The sequence below is a fragment of the Nothoprocta perdicaria genome, unplaced genomic scaffold (assembly GCF_003342845.1).
Source record: "Nothoprocta perdicaria isolate Ctin4 unplaced genomic scaffold, notPer1 scaffold_71, whole genome shotgun sequence".
In the NCBI taxonomy this organism is placed as follows: domain Eukaryota; kingdom Metazoa; phylum Chordata; class Aves; order Tinamiformes; family Tinamidae; genus Nothoprocta; species Nothoprocta perdicaria.
Window position 1 is genome coordinate 3359983 of NW_020455988.1, and position 16271 is coordinate 3376253.

The 16271-nt window shown below is 43.4% G+C and overlaps 1 protein-coding gene across 1 annotated transcript in view; it reads left to right on the forward strand.

The window, feature by feature from the left end:
• EMCN (endomucin) overlaps positions 1-16271 on the forward strand; it is an 80490-nt gene that overhangs the window by 46406 nt on the left and 17813 nt on the right. Inside the window, exons 5-10 of the mRNA XM_026050889.1 lie at positions 69-128; positions 1804-1908; positions 2372-2500; positions 7109-7234; positions 13736-13768; positions 16141-16191. Of these exons, the coding sequence (XP_025906674.1) occupies positions 69-128; positions 1804-1908; positions 2372-2500; positions 7109-7234; positions 13736-13768; positions 16141-16191 (504 nt within the window). The remainder of the gene's footprint in view (positions 1-68; positions 129-1803; positions 1909-2371; positions 2501-7108; positions 7235-13735; positions 13769-16140; positions 16192-16271) is intronic.

Consider the following 16271-nt stretch of genomic DNA (forward strand, 5'->3'; position numbering starts at 1 on the left):
CTTTATCCATCCCATAGTACTCAATAGACAGCCAGAGTAATGTATTTTTTTTTCTATGTTTGTTTCAGAAACTCAGACCTCAAACAGTACCACTAAGGCACCCTCTACCACGTTAACAATGCCACAAGGTAAGAGCTCCAGTTCTCTGTTGTGTGAGAGAAAGGAGGTGCGTTGCTTCATCGGAGGTGATTGTAGCACCTGCTGTGTCTCTGCCTCGCCTTCCCCTATAAGGCTGTTGAGAAGAATAAAAGGTTTAGATTTCCTAGTATGGAAAGTTTTAATTGGTGCAGCTCGGGGGCTTGTTGGTTTGTTTGTTTTCTCCCAGATAAAACAAGGCCTAAGTTCTGCCTATTTATAGGCTCTCATGGAGTGGTTGAAGTGTGATCAGGTGTTAGCAGACTTAGCTGGGRGCCACAGTTCAAGGCTTCATAATTCAGATGGAATGGTAGTTCAGATTGAGAACCTGGGAAATGGCACCAGCCAGGCAGAGAGCAGCACAAAGTGTCTTGATAGGGTGGAAGAGGATCTGGACTTAAGGAATAAAGAGTTACATAATGTTTGTCATTGCTGGGTCTCAGTTAATATAATAGTATGCACGTACATAAAGATGGCACTAATACTATGAAGAATTATCAGAGAAACTCTCTGGTTCAGATGGTAAAAATCTGAAACTCTATCTAATGTTGACTGCTTTTCATATGTGTGAGCTACTTACCAATTCCTTTATTATTTCGAACGCTGAAGATACTGTTACATGTTAAAAATGAGGCATGTGACACAGGAAATTTGGAAATAGGACTGCATTTTGTGGTAATCAAAGGTACCAGTGAATCTGTTGCAGAGCTAAGAGTGCTGGGGTTCCAGTGGTGCGTACAGCTGAAGTGCTGGGAATGGAGGGGAATAAGATGGAATCAGTTGAATTCAGTGTATGCTGTGGTTCCTATAGCTCAAAAATTATTCCTTTTCAAATTATATTGCTGTTCTTTTATGCTTAAAAAAAAACCAGATTTTGAGCATCTAATAAAACTCCAACACAGCACAGTGAGTGAACTCTTCAGAAGTTTGGCTCAAATTCGCCTCATAGACTTTTGTCCCATTAAAAAAAAGCATTACTGCTGCTTATGCCTGCAAGAAAGATCTCAGCGGTAATCTGTGAAAATGAAACATCTCGTGAGGGTGGAGATAACTCTCAGGAAGCTCCAGGCCATTCTTTTAGGCATTGCTGTTCTAGGGGAACAGCCAAGAAGCTGACAATTGAGGAAGAGAGTATGATCAAGTACGTTTTAAAAGTTCTGGTGCAAAAACTACATTTAAATTACTAGAGTCATATAAGGAAAAGAACTTTTCCCATCTATGAAAGGGCAGCATGACATATGTTGGGGTTGTGATGGGGTTTGAAATGCATCTCTGTAAGTTGCTCTAGTGTTTTCTATTTATATTAGATTACAGAACAGAAAGCTGGGCTGTTAAAACAGTTTTAAAGCCTGTTTCCATCCTGGCCACCTGGGCAGCAGGTTGGCTTGGTGGAGCCAAGCCCCTTCCCCTAGGAGAGCCAGCACAGGCCTCTTCCCAATGGCCTGGCTCAGGCCTGGCCTGGCCTGAGCTCACTGCTCATACTCAGTGAGCAACCTGCCGCTTGTTTACAGGGTAAATCCTCTCTATGATACAGACCATATGTACTTCGCATCCTCTTAAAGAATATATAGTTAAGAAAACACTTTTAAGGGGCAGAGTATAAAGAGACATTACCTTTTTTATTTGAGCATGACAAAATAATCAATAAACATATGCATGTCCTTCTAGCAGCAGCAAAAGCTGCAAACACATCCACCTCACCAGCGCCGACACCAAAATCACCCGTACCAGTAACAGCTTCAAGGGAAGCCAGAAGTGAATCCCCAACAAGCAGTAAGTGAACGTTTACTTGCATGGGTTGTTGATCCGTTTCTGGAGAACCRTGTGGGGGGAAAGAGAGAAAAGAAAGGATTAGAGGCTGATCAGAAGTTTAAGAAGCAGTGCCTCTTGACCTGCAAGTTTGTTTTACAGATAGCGAACTCCACAGTGAAAGCTTTTGGGTATACACAGCGGCTTCCTTCTGTCTCATTCAAGACAGCCACAGAGCAAAGTCTTACGACTGCATCACTGTAGGCTTTTCTTCAGTAGAATGACCCGTCCATTGTATGTGAGAGTGGTTTCTCTGCAGTGAAAGGAGCCTTTTTCATTTTGTTCTTCACTTTCTTCAGATAGTTATTCTTAAGTTATTCTTCAAATAACTTAAGATTAGATAGTAAGCAAGTCCGTGGTTATTTTACCCATATATATATATGTATGCAAAAATTGACCAAAAAATTTAATATCTTTGCATTTTTAGACTTAACTCTTTCTTCCGTTGCACCAAACACACAACAAACAAGACAAAAAACAACACAAGCTGCAACAACACAACCGCTACCAGAAACATCCCTGGCAGCAGGAGATAAAAGTAACAGCACAGYGAACAGTAAGTGATCATTTCATTGAACCATTTCTGATTCGTTAGGAGCTGTAACTCTGAAAAACCATGTGAAGCAATAAGAAGAGATAAAAGAGAGTAGTTCTCTTTTCAGATTCAGAGGTTTGAGAAAGAGAGCTCTTCATCCTACAGTATTGCATTCTTTAATGAATCTTGTCTGAGAATCAGACACAATCTTAGGCCTTTAATTTGTAGAGGAGGTGATCTGGAGCCATTGCATAGGATTTGAATCTCCCTATAATTGGAGAGATGAAATAGGAAGCATTTTAGGTCTTCTTTTCTTCTGCTTTTATTTATTTATTTGTTTAATATATTAAGTATTTAATTCAAAGAAAATGATTCTGTATGATCAAACTGGTATCAAAGCAGCCTCCTTTGTTATAGTCCATGCTAGAGTTAATTATGTTCTGTATTATATTGAGTCATAGTACTGAAAGCACAGATGTAGTACTAATTACCCTGCAGCAATTTTAGGAAATACCTTTGTTCTACATGGTTCTTCAGGATATCATGTGTGTTGGTCCAGTGCATCAAAGCAAATTTTATCTTAAATTTATTGCACATCTCTTGGATGTTTACATTAATCCAACCACTTAATGCATTTTCTTTAATTTTCTCTTCCTTGAATCCCATCTCTTTGCTATAATCTATGAGATGTTTGCTTAAGCCTTTTTCTCAACCAGGGCTTTCAAATACTCATTTTTTATTTAATTGACTCAAAAAAAAAAAAAAAAAAAAAAAAAAAAAAAAAAAAAGAGAGAGAGAGAAAATGCCATAGATATTTTACTCAGCAGTCAGTGGTTTACCAACAGTCTCCAAATTGACGTTTAGAGCCTACTTAAATGTGACAAATGAATAGAACTTGGTTTCTCTTCCTTTGGTTCTCCTGTCTGTAAAGTGGGCGCTGCTGGCTGGCTGCCTGCATGCTCACTCTTTCCAAATACCCTTTGGAAACCACCCCTCGCAGACCTGACCCTGTTACGCTGCCTATGGAGCAGCTTCCCTCTCACGCGGCGGTTGCATCTTCTGCTGCTGCAGCTTTCCTGCTGGGACGGCCGTAGGGAACGGTGTGATCACCGCTGCTCACTCTGCTGCATTTTAGCCCGCCTTGTGAGTGCTGCCGTCGTGAATCACGGGATGCAGCTTGGCCCCTGCGCTGCGGGGGAGGTGGCACTGAAGGCCACCAGGATTATAAGTTGGCCCTGGTGCAGGGATAGGGCTGCCGGGAGCATCACAGGGCGAGCACAGTTTCTGGTCCTGCAGGTTTGGCAGAGGTTCCTGACTTGCGGGTGTGAGATGGGCACAGCCACCTGGAGCTAAACCTCAGCGACAAGCAGAGCCCCTGGCCCCGGGCGAGATGCTGACACGGAGCGGCGGGCCTGTCTGTGCCGCTTAGTTCCAGGGGCTGCTTGGAACCAATACCCTGAAAAAAGCCGGGAGYGGGTCACGTTACAAACCTCCGGGAAGCGTGAGAAGGGGTGTTCCTGGGGGTGTGTAGTCCACTAGGAAAACCTGCGCTTGTGAGGAGGTCCTGGCTTTGGCTGCACGTGGCCACAGGTGCAAGCTCTGCTGGCAGGATGGCTCTGGAGGTTAGGTTGTAATCAAAGCCCTTCTTTTCTGTTCCTGTTGTTTTGCTTTCCACCAGCCAGCCTTCAGTCTGTCTCTGGTTGCTTGGGTTGTGACCAACTTTTAAAGCCCTTCATTTATACCAGAAAGTAAAAGCTTTGAATTAAAGTTCAGAAACAGGAGGCTGTGTCTGCACAGCCTACCCCTCTTGAGTAAACAGAGACGTTGAATAAGACCTTGAGAACTGGCCCARGTTGAAAAACTCAGTAGTATTTTCATTCATCTTTAAGAAATACTTGGAAAAACTGTATGTGAAAACAACCTTTAGTGCTTTAAAAGAAAAATGTGGTCTGCCTTGCAAGAAGGTCATGTCTTGGCTTCAGTGTAAAGGAGTGGGACAAGACACAGGGTAGGGGCTCTGCAGATGTAGGACCAGCCCTTGTGGAACGCGGGGCCCAGGGCTGCTATGTGGCTGCCTTGGCTACGGGAATCTCTTGTCACAGGCCAGTTTGGGGATACACGTTGGCACTTGGGGATACATGTGCAGTAGCAGTGCAGGACGGGGAGGAAACTTTCTACGCAAAGACAACATGGACCTGGCAAGACTGCTGCTCTTAAAGGCAGAATAGAAAACATGAAAGCTAGCCCATCTCTCTCTTCTTTTTTGCACTGGCCCTTGACTTCTCCCACCTCTTTCATTTGACTTATGAAAGCGAGGCRGAAATTGGAGGTGCCTTTACTACACCTGATTTTAAATAAAAGTGAGACTTTTCTGTAGKTTTTTTTTTTTTTYCCGAAGGAAGGCCTTCACTTTGGCTGCTTCAATCCTTGCTAAGAGCAGCAGTGAATGATCACATTCACGCAGCTGAGATTTGACAGGACTTCCTGTCTCTGCTACGATTTCTGTGACTGCTGTCACCTTTCATTACAGATTCAGAAAAAGCCCCCAGTGCTCCCTACTCGGTGAAATCATGCAAAGGACTTTTCTTTTCTTTTCTTTTTTTTTTTTATCTTCAGTATTCTTTGCTTCCTCAGGCCAGAAGTGCAGTCTCTCCCTCTTTCTGTTCATGCCCTCCTTTTTGTCTTAGAAATCCATGATTAGATGTATTTATCAACAGAAGAGGTAAAATCCACTAGCTGACATTTATTCACATTTAGAGTGGTGTCACTTGTGCAGTCTAGACCTCAAAGCAAGGATTTTAAATAGTTTCACTCCGCTGAAAGTTGCAACTACGAAAAAAATGCCTACCCTGAGATACTAGGGGTTAACAGAGGGAATATAAACCAAAATGCAGCAAAATATATCCATGGAGATGACAAAAGTATGTGTGGTTTATATGTAGGTTAAGTAGAAAATTGTACTAAGATCAAGTGAGAATGTGGGCTGAATTTCAGCAGATTTTTTTAAAAGTGCAGGGCTTTCAGATCACAAAGAGTAAGGAGAACCTGAGGCTGAGACAGCAGCCTTTGCAGCGCAGCTTCAGGTTCCCCCTTGTTGATTACCCCTTTGACAGACACGTGTTGAGAACAGCACTTAACGCCCTGTTGTTCATACTATGGGAATATCAGTGGGGAGAGCTGCACGAGCACCAGGGAGCAGCCRTCAGCCCCACTGGGACAGCGACGCTGCAGTCCTCGCAGCTCTGCAGTTGTGTTCCTAACGAGCTGCTGACAAGAGGCCCGTTGAAGGATGAGGTGACTGCAGCTGCAGCAGCCACCCCGCACTGTGCGGCTGCATTCCCGCGGATGCTGGCTCCGGCCGGCAGGCAAGGAGCTCGGCTGGCGGAGCGGGAGCGGAGCAGGGCGTGCAGCTCTGCACCGTGGGCTCCGACACAGGCACTACAGGAGAGAGTCACTGCATGGCGAATCCCACTGTGGCCACTGCAGGAAGGGCTCCTGCCATCTCCTGCCTTTGAGATGCAGCTAAGCCTCGCACACATAGGAGTTAGGAGGTGGCAAAACGGCAGGTTTCCAGATGACACCCTGTGCTTTCCCTGCTGTGGCTGCCTGTGGGATACGCTCGCTATGGACACTTCTGCTCCCATAGGAGCACCAAAGCTGTTCTGTCTGCTGGATGCGTTGGAGGAGCTTGTACCAAGTATGAGGCGTAAGGCCTGGAGGTTCCTTAAGTGCCACTTCAAAGCCACAAGTCAGCAGAGAGTTATGTTGCTAGGATTTAATCATTTGTATAGTGGAATTAAGGGAGCCTTCCCTGGGAGGCTGCATTTTTCATCTCAGGAGTAATGAAAACCTGCACAAAGAATTTTGTGCTTCGTGTATCAACTTCACCTCTTTGACATTAGGAATGGAGCCTGATCTACAGTCCACTGAAATAAGTGTAAAAAGCTTCACACCAAGCTGTAGATAAAGATGTAAGCCGTGTATTGGTGCTACCCGTAAGTAGCAGGAGGAATTTSACACAAATTGGATTTAAAAAATTAAATGAAAATGAGATCATGCCTCCCCTCCCCTCCCGATCCCCTGCTGAGGAATATACAGCGTGCAGCACATGTTCCCCGGAACAAGCTGTTCTCACAGCGCCCAAACACAAGGCAGTGCTCGGAGCTGGGCTGCTGCCAGCACGGGGAGAGCGTGTGATGCCCATGGGAAAACAGCTCTCGAGGGGGCTGCAAGAAAACTGACTGCCTCCCTCCTCCTTTCTCCCACACACCTGATTATTTTGTGCAGTTTGCAAGGCGTGTTTGTGTTTGCATGTCTCTGTGCACGAAGGGTTACTGCTAGCCTGGTTTTCTGCATCCTCCCATCACAGGTTTTTACTGACTCCCTCCTGTGAGAAGGAAGCCACAAGAGGGTTTCTCTTACTAATTCTACAATGTGTACATGCTGGGGAGCACCTTTTGTTTATTTATTTTTTAATTGGTTGTAAGGTTAAAATTCAACATGTGAAATTTGAGTCTCAAATAACTGCAGTGAGAACCAAGAGTGAAAAAGGTTGTGCTTAAAGATTCTTTCATTGCTTCCATGATACAAAACCTACAATTGTATCTGACCCGATTGTCTCATTTCCAGCTACATTCCAAGCAAATGAAACACAGTCAACACCAAATGGGACTTTGGGTGCTCCGTCTACTAAGGGACCCTCCTTGCCTCCAACAACTGCTCTGCAGAAAACAACTTTTGCTTCTGAAACTTCAAGTAAGTTCTGTAAACACACACTACTTCCTTATCCAAATGCTTGAAAAGATGCAAATAATCTTGAATTCCTTCGACATTTGCCATGTATTGTCTTGGAATAATGGCCCCTCCTTATTATGTGCAATGTGATGATTAATCTATGCCGTCTAGTCATGCAGTTACAGTTGGTGATGGGGGAACTTCAAAAGTTTCAGTTTGGATACTCAGTGTCATTACAGGAGGATATAAATTAGGGAAGATAATAGAAACCCTTATACATGCTTCGTGTGGTCATTGTTTAACATTCACTGCCAGAGGAGGTCATTGAGATAAATACTGTGGCTRCAAAGTAAGGAGGAAAACAGCTATAATTTTTATAACTGTTAATAAATCTGGAGGGCAAGCTAATGCATATTACCAATTAAGTGACATTGTTCAAAGTACAGTGTGGTCACATGCAAGGTCGAAAAACATCAGTCTTTCTCAACTCCCATCTAACTTTGTTTTTTTGCMGGGTTTGTTTATTCACTAAGCGACTTTGTGGCAGAGGTGGATGTCAGGTCATAAGAGTGATAATTTATTATGCTTCTATCTGACCTAGCTTTGCTCCATTTTGAAGAATAATAAATTACTTAGGTTTTGAGCTCTCTTGAGCTCTCGCTCAGTGCTCTCTCTCARCTAAACCCAATGAGGGCACTGTTTTCGTTTGTGCATCCCAATTATTATCACACAACATCCTTCAAGAGAGATAAGACCCTGTACAACTGTCTAGACTGCTATGTGTGGGAGCTAAGCATGGCAAACAAGAATGAGCCCTCTGTAGTATTTCATCATGGTTAAACAGAGCAGGGCAAGTGCCTGAGTACTGTGATTTTCCAATGGAAGCTGGGAATGGATGTAAAACAGCATAAACTACTTATCATACGCTCAGTACATACTGAAACAGTTGTAAGAGCCCAAAAAGTTGTTTTTATAATTTTAACAAGAATTTTWGGAAAGTTGGGCTTTAATCCAATGCCACTGATGTAGGTATCATTACAATTACTTTAGTAAGTCTGTGCCCCGTAATGAGGATATTCAGGTAACTACAGCTCACAATATATAGTGACGTTTGGTGTCTTCTGGCAGACACACACAGACACGTATGGAAACCTTACCCTTAGTACGCTGCAGTAAGACAATAATTCAAAATATTTTTAATYGAAATTTCTTTCCCTTCATACAGGTAAATTCTCCGGGTTAAAATGAATTTGCAATACATATTTACCTATAGATTACAATCATATACAATTCATGTATATAAAAATATACAATTAYATTTTAGATTTCCTCAGAAATATTTCCTTCCTTCCATGAGTCTGTTTGTGAAAGTCATCATCTTACTCAGCTCACTTTGCTCTAAAAGCAATAAATTTTCATTAGCTCAGGGACTATCCAAGAAGCCRGGACTCTAATTGCCTCTCTGAGAAAGAAAGGGACCATCTATCACAGGCCACTCAGTCCAGGTCCTTGGCATTGCCAGTACTTCGAGTTCCCATAAAACTGCTATTTCCAAATCACTTCCTCGCTCACCAGGACTTGGCATTTATACCTCCCCTGTCTCCTAGCAGAACTAGCTCCAGATTTTTCTCTTTCATCTTAAGTGTGCAAGAAATCCTTTTACTCACCTTGATGAGATAGGTAGCTTATCCCTAATGGGTGCACCTTTAGAGCATCCCTGTTGCCTTTTTCCCCTTTGCAAGTTAGAGATACCTTGGCTCCCTCTAAGCAAGTCTTATCCACTGTGTGCAATTGCTCAGGGCCGGGGGAAGCCACAGACAGCCCCCTAATAACTTGAAAAATATTGCAAATGTGGAGCTAGCTGTTTTGTTTTGCACTGAGGCTAAAAAGAAAGGCTGTGTATCTCACTGAGATCATTTTTTTTTTCCTCTGCAGCTCTGTAAAATTTCATGTTCAGGTGTTTTTCTAGGGACGTGGCTGCCTTTTTGTTCAGCAGAGCAGAGGCTGGGATGCAAAAGGGGCTCATGCTGCAGCCTGCAGGGATTGCAGAGCCTGGAAGCTGCAGGCATSGCTTCTGTGTGGGAGCTCAGGGGAACACAAATTAGTGTCAGATTGGTCCAAAACAGAGCATTTCTGTTTGGTTTGCTCAACCAAAATATTTCAGCTGGCTAACCCCAATCCAAAAGAATATATTTAGTTTCAAGGCCATTTTCCACACACACACAAATGCCATTTTTATGAAAATTTTCTTTCTTGCCGAGGAAAGAGGAAGAAAAGCACATTTTGAGGAGAAATTCCCAGCCAGTCATATCAGGGTGTGGGAGGAGTGCCACATAGAGCTGGAGAGCAACCGGAATGAGTGGGGGAGCTAGCAAAGAACTTGGAGAAATGTCAGAGAACAGAATTGCTCTGTGGAAAACACAGAACCGGCAGCCACCGAGCAGGGGCTGTGCTGTGTCCCCCCGGGCTGCAGCAGGGAATAAGGGCTGCTGCTGAGCGCAGGGCGGCCTGCAGCCAAGCCCTAGACACAAACACTTCCCTGTCTTCAGCTGTGTCTGTCCTGGGTAATAGATCTCCTCTGCCTCCGTTCTCTGCCTCCACAAAGGGAGGCTTGCTAATAYTTAATCTTCTCCTTTTGTTTAATTAATGAAAAAAATGGAGATTTAATAGATCCCTCGGAGTCTAAATGTGTCTGAGAAACAGCAGCTATTTTATCTTTTCGCTCTGTGACTTCAGCAACAACAACAACAAAATCCATAAGGCAGTATTAGAGTAAGTTCGCCCAGCAGGGTGTGAAGATCAAACRATCTATGATAATAAACTGTCAGATGAATCAACCACTGCATCTATTGATATCTTCATTGCACTCCTGAAATTATAAATCCTACTCACTTGATTCACAGGAGGCATCTCCCTAAGAAAAATCCTTATCAGTAAAACAAAGGAGGGTTTGACTCTTTCTCTGCATGAACTATATAGGAACGCTGGATAGTGATAGTAGATGAAAATTGTTCGTCCTAGCTTCAGTGTCCTCAGGAAGCAAGAATCAAAGAGTTTGGGACATGGAAAACATAGCAGAGCTTCAGTTACTGCAGTTACAGATCCACAGCCAGGGTRGGATAAGGAGGGTTTCTTAAGGTTCTTAATTTTGCTTTGATTTATGGTGCGGTATCCCCTCTGAGTAATCAGCCAAATTTATTCATTTGTTTTGCCAGTGAACACAGTTTCTTGTGGCTGTCCTCCAAAAACAGAAGCAGTTTAGGTAGCAGACCACTGAGAATAGAGCGGGGAGAGGTTAGTTACCAGTCTCTTTCTCCATCTGTCAAGCTTCTAACCAGCTCCAAATCGAGTCAGGCAGGTATTTTCAAATCAAGCCACAGTCTTTGCCAATTTTTTATCCTTGTCCTCCTTACTGCACAACAAGGACTCAGCACAGCCAGTGTTGTACGCCTCACTTTTTGTGATGAGTCTGGAAACCTTCCCAGATTATATATACAGAGCATCTGCCCCCCTAACTCCCAGCCCCCAAAGATGTGGTAAGCTCCATACAGRCAGCTAGAACGCTAGTAAATATGTTAGCAGCAAAGTGCTGCCTTTCTTTCTGTCTTTTGCTTTCTGTAGAACAGCAGTGACCCCACCACCAAGAAGGGCACAGGAGGGTTGTTTAGGAAATGCAAACCAAAAGCACCTAGTGACCTGCTCCGATAAGTGCACGTTGTTTACGTGGCAGGGCTGAGCAGTCTCTGGAGCAGAGTGTGAGCTAACAGCCTGCTTGCATGCTCGAGACCGTGGGGGCAGAGAGGGAAGGGCAAAAGGTTGTTCTTTATTACTTATTCTTTCCATTCTCTAACAGAATTCAGAGGAGATACCTTTGGTAAGATGGTTTTTACTTCCATTGTGTATAGCTACATGTGGTTTTTAAGAATAATGAGGGTTGGGAGGTTTTTAAAGCCTCTGAACTAAGGGAAGGGGAGTGCAGTCATGCTGTCATGCTTGCTAGCAGCAATGCACTTTGCCTTCTGGGTTTACAGAAGTGGTGGGAGCCCGGCCAGGATAGCAGCAGGAATTCTGCATGTGCCTGTGGGTACTGGCTCTCCCATGGCCACCTGACATTTCCAAAGATCCTAACATCACTTGCATACAGTTTTGACAAACCCCATGTCTTTGGGCTGAAATTGGAAATCAGCCTCAATCTTGATAGAATTTTTCTATTTGCTTATTTATTCTGATTTCAATCATGTTGGTTCACTTAGTTTGCAATACAGAAATCAAGGGGAAAATGAGTTATTAAATTAGAGTCTTGGGAACTTTCCTTAGCAAAACTTAACTCTCTTCAAACTCGAGAGAAGACGTGAAATTTCTTAGAGAAGTGACCGATTTTTGAGTCTTTTCCCCATCTCTGTGAGTACACATGTGCATGCAGACACGCACATACACAAACACACACAGAGTTTTGCAGTTTGCTTGGACAGCCGTTGCTACATGATCACATTATATTTTTCCATGCAACCCCACACTTACAGGCTGCAGGCAAGACAATATTTAGGTAGCAAACAGTCATTTCGTATTTCAGTGTTTCCTTAGTGCTGGCTATGTATCCTCCTTCCTTCTGTACTGAGTGTTACTCCAAATCTCTTTTGACAAGTAGAGTTATTAAATTCCTAAAGCTCTTCTTTGAATCTTGTCATTAACTTTGCCCAAATATGTTACAAGCATTACCTAATGAATCATCACAAATTTCTCCTGCTTTTTGCAGATGGATTGCTGAGATGATAAAAAGCTTGCATTAAAAATATCCACTGAGTTTTAGGAAATCAGCATGAGATATAGTGTACCCCCAGAGTACTTAGTATTACCAATATTTAGTATGTTCAAGAAGAGCTCTCACTGCAGACTTTTGAGTGCTTTACTTTTCAACGTGAACAGGCTTTTCATGCACACTTCTGATTAAAGTGCAGTGAAAGCTCTGTCACGTGTATCATTGGCAGAAATGGTTATTTAGACCCCGGTGTCTCGAGTCAATCCTGCTTTTAATTGTGCATGGAGAGGAGGAGACACAACGGCAGCCGTTCTTGTTTTCAAAGAGTAGGTTCACATTAGTGGAGTAACGTGTCTAACTCGTGCTACAGCCCGTGTTGCAGGAGCTCTCTTTGTGCAGAGCACCAGCTCACAGTGCTGAGGGTGCAGCAGGGGTGTGGAAGTGAAGGGCCCTTAGGGTCCTGGTGTGATGGGCAGCGGGGGGACCCTGGGCACACCGAGGAGACGCTCAACGCCTGCTCTGGGTTAGGACAGCTCTCACACCAGAGCTCCCGCTGCCTCCCAGCCTGGCAGAGGATGTGGGGCAGATGTGGACATCCTGGGAGCTCTCCCTGTAAGATCAGTTAAGTTACATTCCCCGTAGTCACCTTGGCAGAAGGAAATGGTGAAAAGATGCAGCAATGGGGCTTTTATGGTGCTGTCCAACCTGSAGAAGCAGACCAAACACCCTCGTTTATACCTCAGAGTAACTGCGAGCACATATACTGCCTAAGGGTTGGGTTGTTTTCCTTGGTAGCTTCAGTAGTCTGGTGTGAGAGACCTCAGCAGCCAGGCAGGGAGCCGGTCTCCAGCCTCTGGCAGGAGACGTTCTGTCTCGTACAAACAGATAAACGTTTTGCTGCCCGTTCACACGGGTGAATATTTTCAAAGACAGATGAGTTAGGTGCCCAACTTCCTTCAACTGTGGAGTGATCATGGAAGAGCTTTAATGCAACATAATAAAAAGCACCATGGGAGTGATGGTTGTCTGTGGCTAGCCTCCAAATGTGAAGTATTAACAACCTTCTTAATTTTCAAGCATGCTACAGTCTAGACACCTGAGAGCAGCAGCAGACTAACAAAAGCAGGAGTCAAAATCCTGCATCAAAAATATCTGGAGTGAACGGAGCGTCTGAGAGTGGTAGGCCAGTGAGCATGATGCAGAGAGCAGCGTAAGGTCCGTTCCTTGCTCATTAACAATGCCTCTTAGTCCTGCTGCTCGGCAGTCTGCTAGCCAAGAACATGGAGATAATTAATGAAGACTCATTTTTAAAAGGTTTTGTGACACTCGAAGATGTTCTCAGGCATTTGAGTTTCTTTCATTAAATCACCAATAATATGTGTTGGTTAAATGCCAGCTGTTCACTCCAAAGTACCTATTTGGTTTTGGCAGAAGAAATTTTTTAGGAGGGTATGAATTAATTCAGGATTTTCTTCTCTTGAGTGGAATAGCAATGCAGTGTGGGCTGAACTTTAGATTCTAGTTCCATTTATGAGCGATTTCTGCAGCCTTTGATTTTTTCTGAGCTCAGTAACGGTGTCAGCAGGGCTGCCACAGGCAGCTGCCACTCCAGGACAGGGTTTCTTGTGCAGTTACAGAGTGTGTAGCTAGAGTCTGTCAATTTGCATGATGTTGAAGGCTGTCCTTTCTTTCCCCTCCTATAAGCAAGGGCAGCTAATCTTAATGCAGTTACTAATAGAACTCTTCCTTCTGTTTTCTTGCAGGCCTTCCTGTGAACTCCACAGCAGAACCAACAAGTAAGAGTGACAGAAGGGTTTGATCTTTGCACACTTATTAAAAGGGCTACCTTGAGGTGAGAGGGAGTCAAACTGAGAATAGGAAATGTTGAGGGAAGGAAGAGGCTCCAAGGGAAGAATGGAGTGAAGTGTAATGCTGAGGAGCAGATGAGTGATGCTCAAGTTACAGCAATGAGCAACTTTTCTGCAAACTCTAGYGAATGCCAGGCTGGACCAGCGGATACCAAAAAGAAAACAGGACATGAGCACAGGGGAAAATCAGGCCCARTTGATCACATGATGCAATGGGAAATCCATATAAAAGTGCAGTATTTATCAAGGAGCTTGTTCTTGCTGCTGGCTCTCATTGCTTGTGCTATAGTTGGAACCAGCAGTAAGAGTTGCCCAGAGTAAGGCAGCAGTTTCCTGTGCTAGTGAACAATATTGTGCTATTTCCCTTTCTTTGGGCTTGTCAGGAAGCAGTCTCTTCTGTACTGGTCTCTGCAGTTCCTGCTGCTGCTTCTAACAGTTTGTCCCTCCTGTTACCACGATGAATCTATTACTGTAATTAATTGTTACTCTGATCCCACATCATTCCGTAGCTGGACAATATCTTTCAGACTCTCTGTGGATGCAGAGAATACAGACGGGATAGGCTGACTTGTGAGAGAATGTTAGCTAATAAATTGGATAACTGAATTAAAGTTTTTAATTCCTTAATCCATTTTATTAATGCATTAGTATTTCTGTTATATTTCTCATTGGTGATCTCACATAGTAAAACACTGAYGTGTGAATTTCTGTTTTCTGTATTATTCACAGTTTGGTCATTTGATAGAGAGAACTAGAAAAATGACCTGTGGGTTTGAATCCTCAGGTTTTTCCTGAGAAGATGTTAGACAAATATGGAGGACACACATTCAAGTTTTTTAATATATTTTTTCTGTTGGTATTATAAGTCTTTGCTGTGATAATTGCCTGCTTGCCCTATGTATCCTGTAGTGTATGATGTAAGGTAAGGAATGGAGCAGTAGTATTCCCCTGGGAAATCTGAAGCAATCACATGGAATTATCAATGCATAAGAATTATTTACCTCACCTCCTCCTGGTTCACACGCTCCATCCCTGCATTATCATCTCTCAGCAGATAGGCACCACAGGGGAGGTGACTTCTGCTTTAAAGAAACATAGTGCTTTTCAGAGATAAGGTCTGAGACAATGATTGTGTTCTATCCTACAGCATTAAAAGGTCTCGGCTGAGTCTGTATTGTTCTGGCACCTTACAAACACATAGTAAATGATCACTTATCTCCAAGAGGTTTCACCACCTTAGACCAGACAAGTCCCCAAAAAGGAAGCAAAACAGAGAAGATAAACAGCCTGCCCAACATTCACAGGGCTACACAGCTGCAGGACAAATATTAGAACACAGTTCTCTCAATCCTTACCTTTGCACTGCCAGCCAGTCCGTGTTGCATTCTAAGCAGGATCGTAGGGCTTCTAGTTATCTGAAAAATTCAGTGCACTTGAATATCCAGCACACCTGGGCAAAAACTAGCCCCTGGCTCTGCTCTRCTTTACCACTGTTGCGTTCAGTGATGACATGGGATGATAGTGATGACAAACTGCCCCATGCCAGTGGGGCAGTTTGTTGTGGGAATGGAAAAAGGGGTGAAAAGAGAAGAATGGAGAAAAACAATGTTTGCAACACCCGTGGATACTGGATCTGAGTTGAGAATTAGTGCAACAACAAGCAGAGAGTGTGAGCTTGGCATTGTTTATTGCAATAATTCAATAGACTAGAATTACAAGTGCTGCCCATACAAAGGCTTCCAAAAAAAAAAAAAAAAAAAAAAAAAAAAAAAACTTGTAATTCAGCAGCTTGGAATTAAGTCCTGTCTCTCAAAAGGGCTCTGCACTCTCTGCTACTCTCTTTGTTTAACAAATCTTCTTCCTATTTGAGGGCCATGTTTGGTATTTTTGCTGCTAATAGTGAATTATTTTGGTCTTTCTGTTTTTGGAGACAGGTCTAATTTTCAGTCTCTTGCTTATTTAGTTGTGAGTCAAGAGATCTCTCTAAAGTCAAACAGTATCTTGACCTCTGAAAAATGAGAACGTTCGTAGCTCACGATCTGTAGGGGAGTAAGTAGATGGTCCTCGGGGAGACAGTCCATGTGAAGTGCTCCTTTCTCCTAGGCCACAGTRGAAAGCCTTTCCTATCTGCTTTACCAATCATCATTACGGTATTATTAAGAACACATTTCTTAATGGAGCACACAGTGGCTCCAGATTTGGGAACACAACGATTGTATGGGAAGGATAAGGAAAGAGGGAAAGATAAGCTCTGACTATTATGTACTAACCTGGAGGCAATGTTTCTTTTGCAAATGTAGGTCTCAGCAGTTCTGGAAACAAGCTGCCAGAGGACACCATCCATTATTCTAGTGAGTGTTCCTACTTTATTGTCCATCTCTTGCGTTTTTTTCAGTAGGGCTGTTGGGCTCTAGGTGAGTGATCAGAGCAG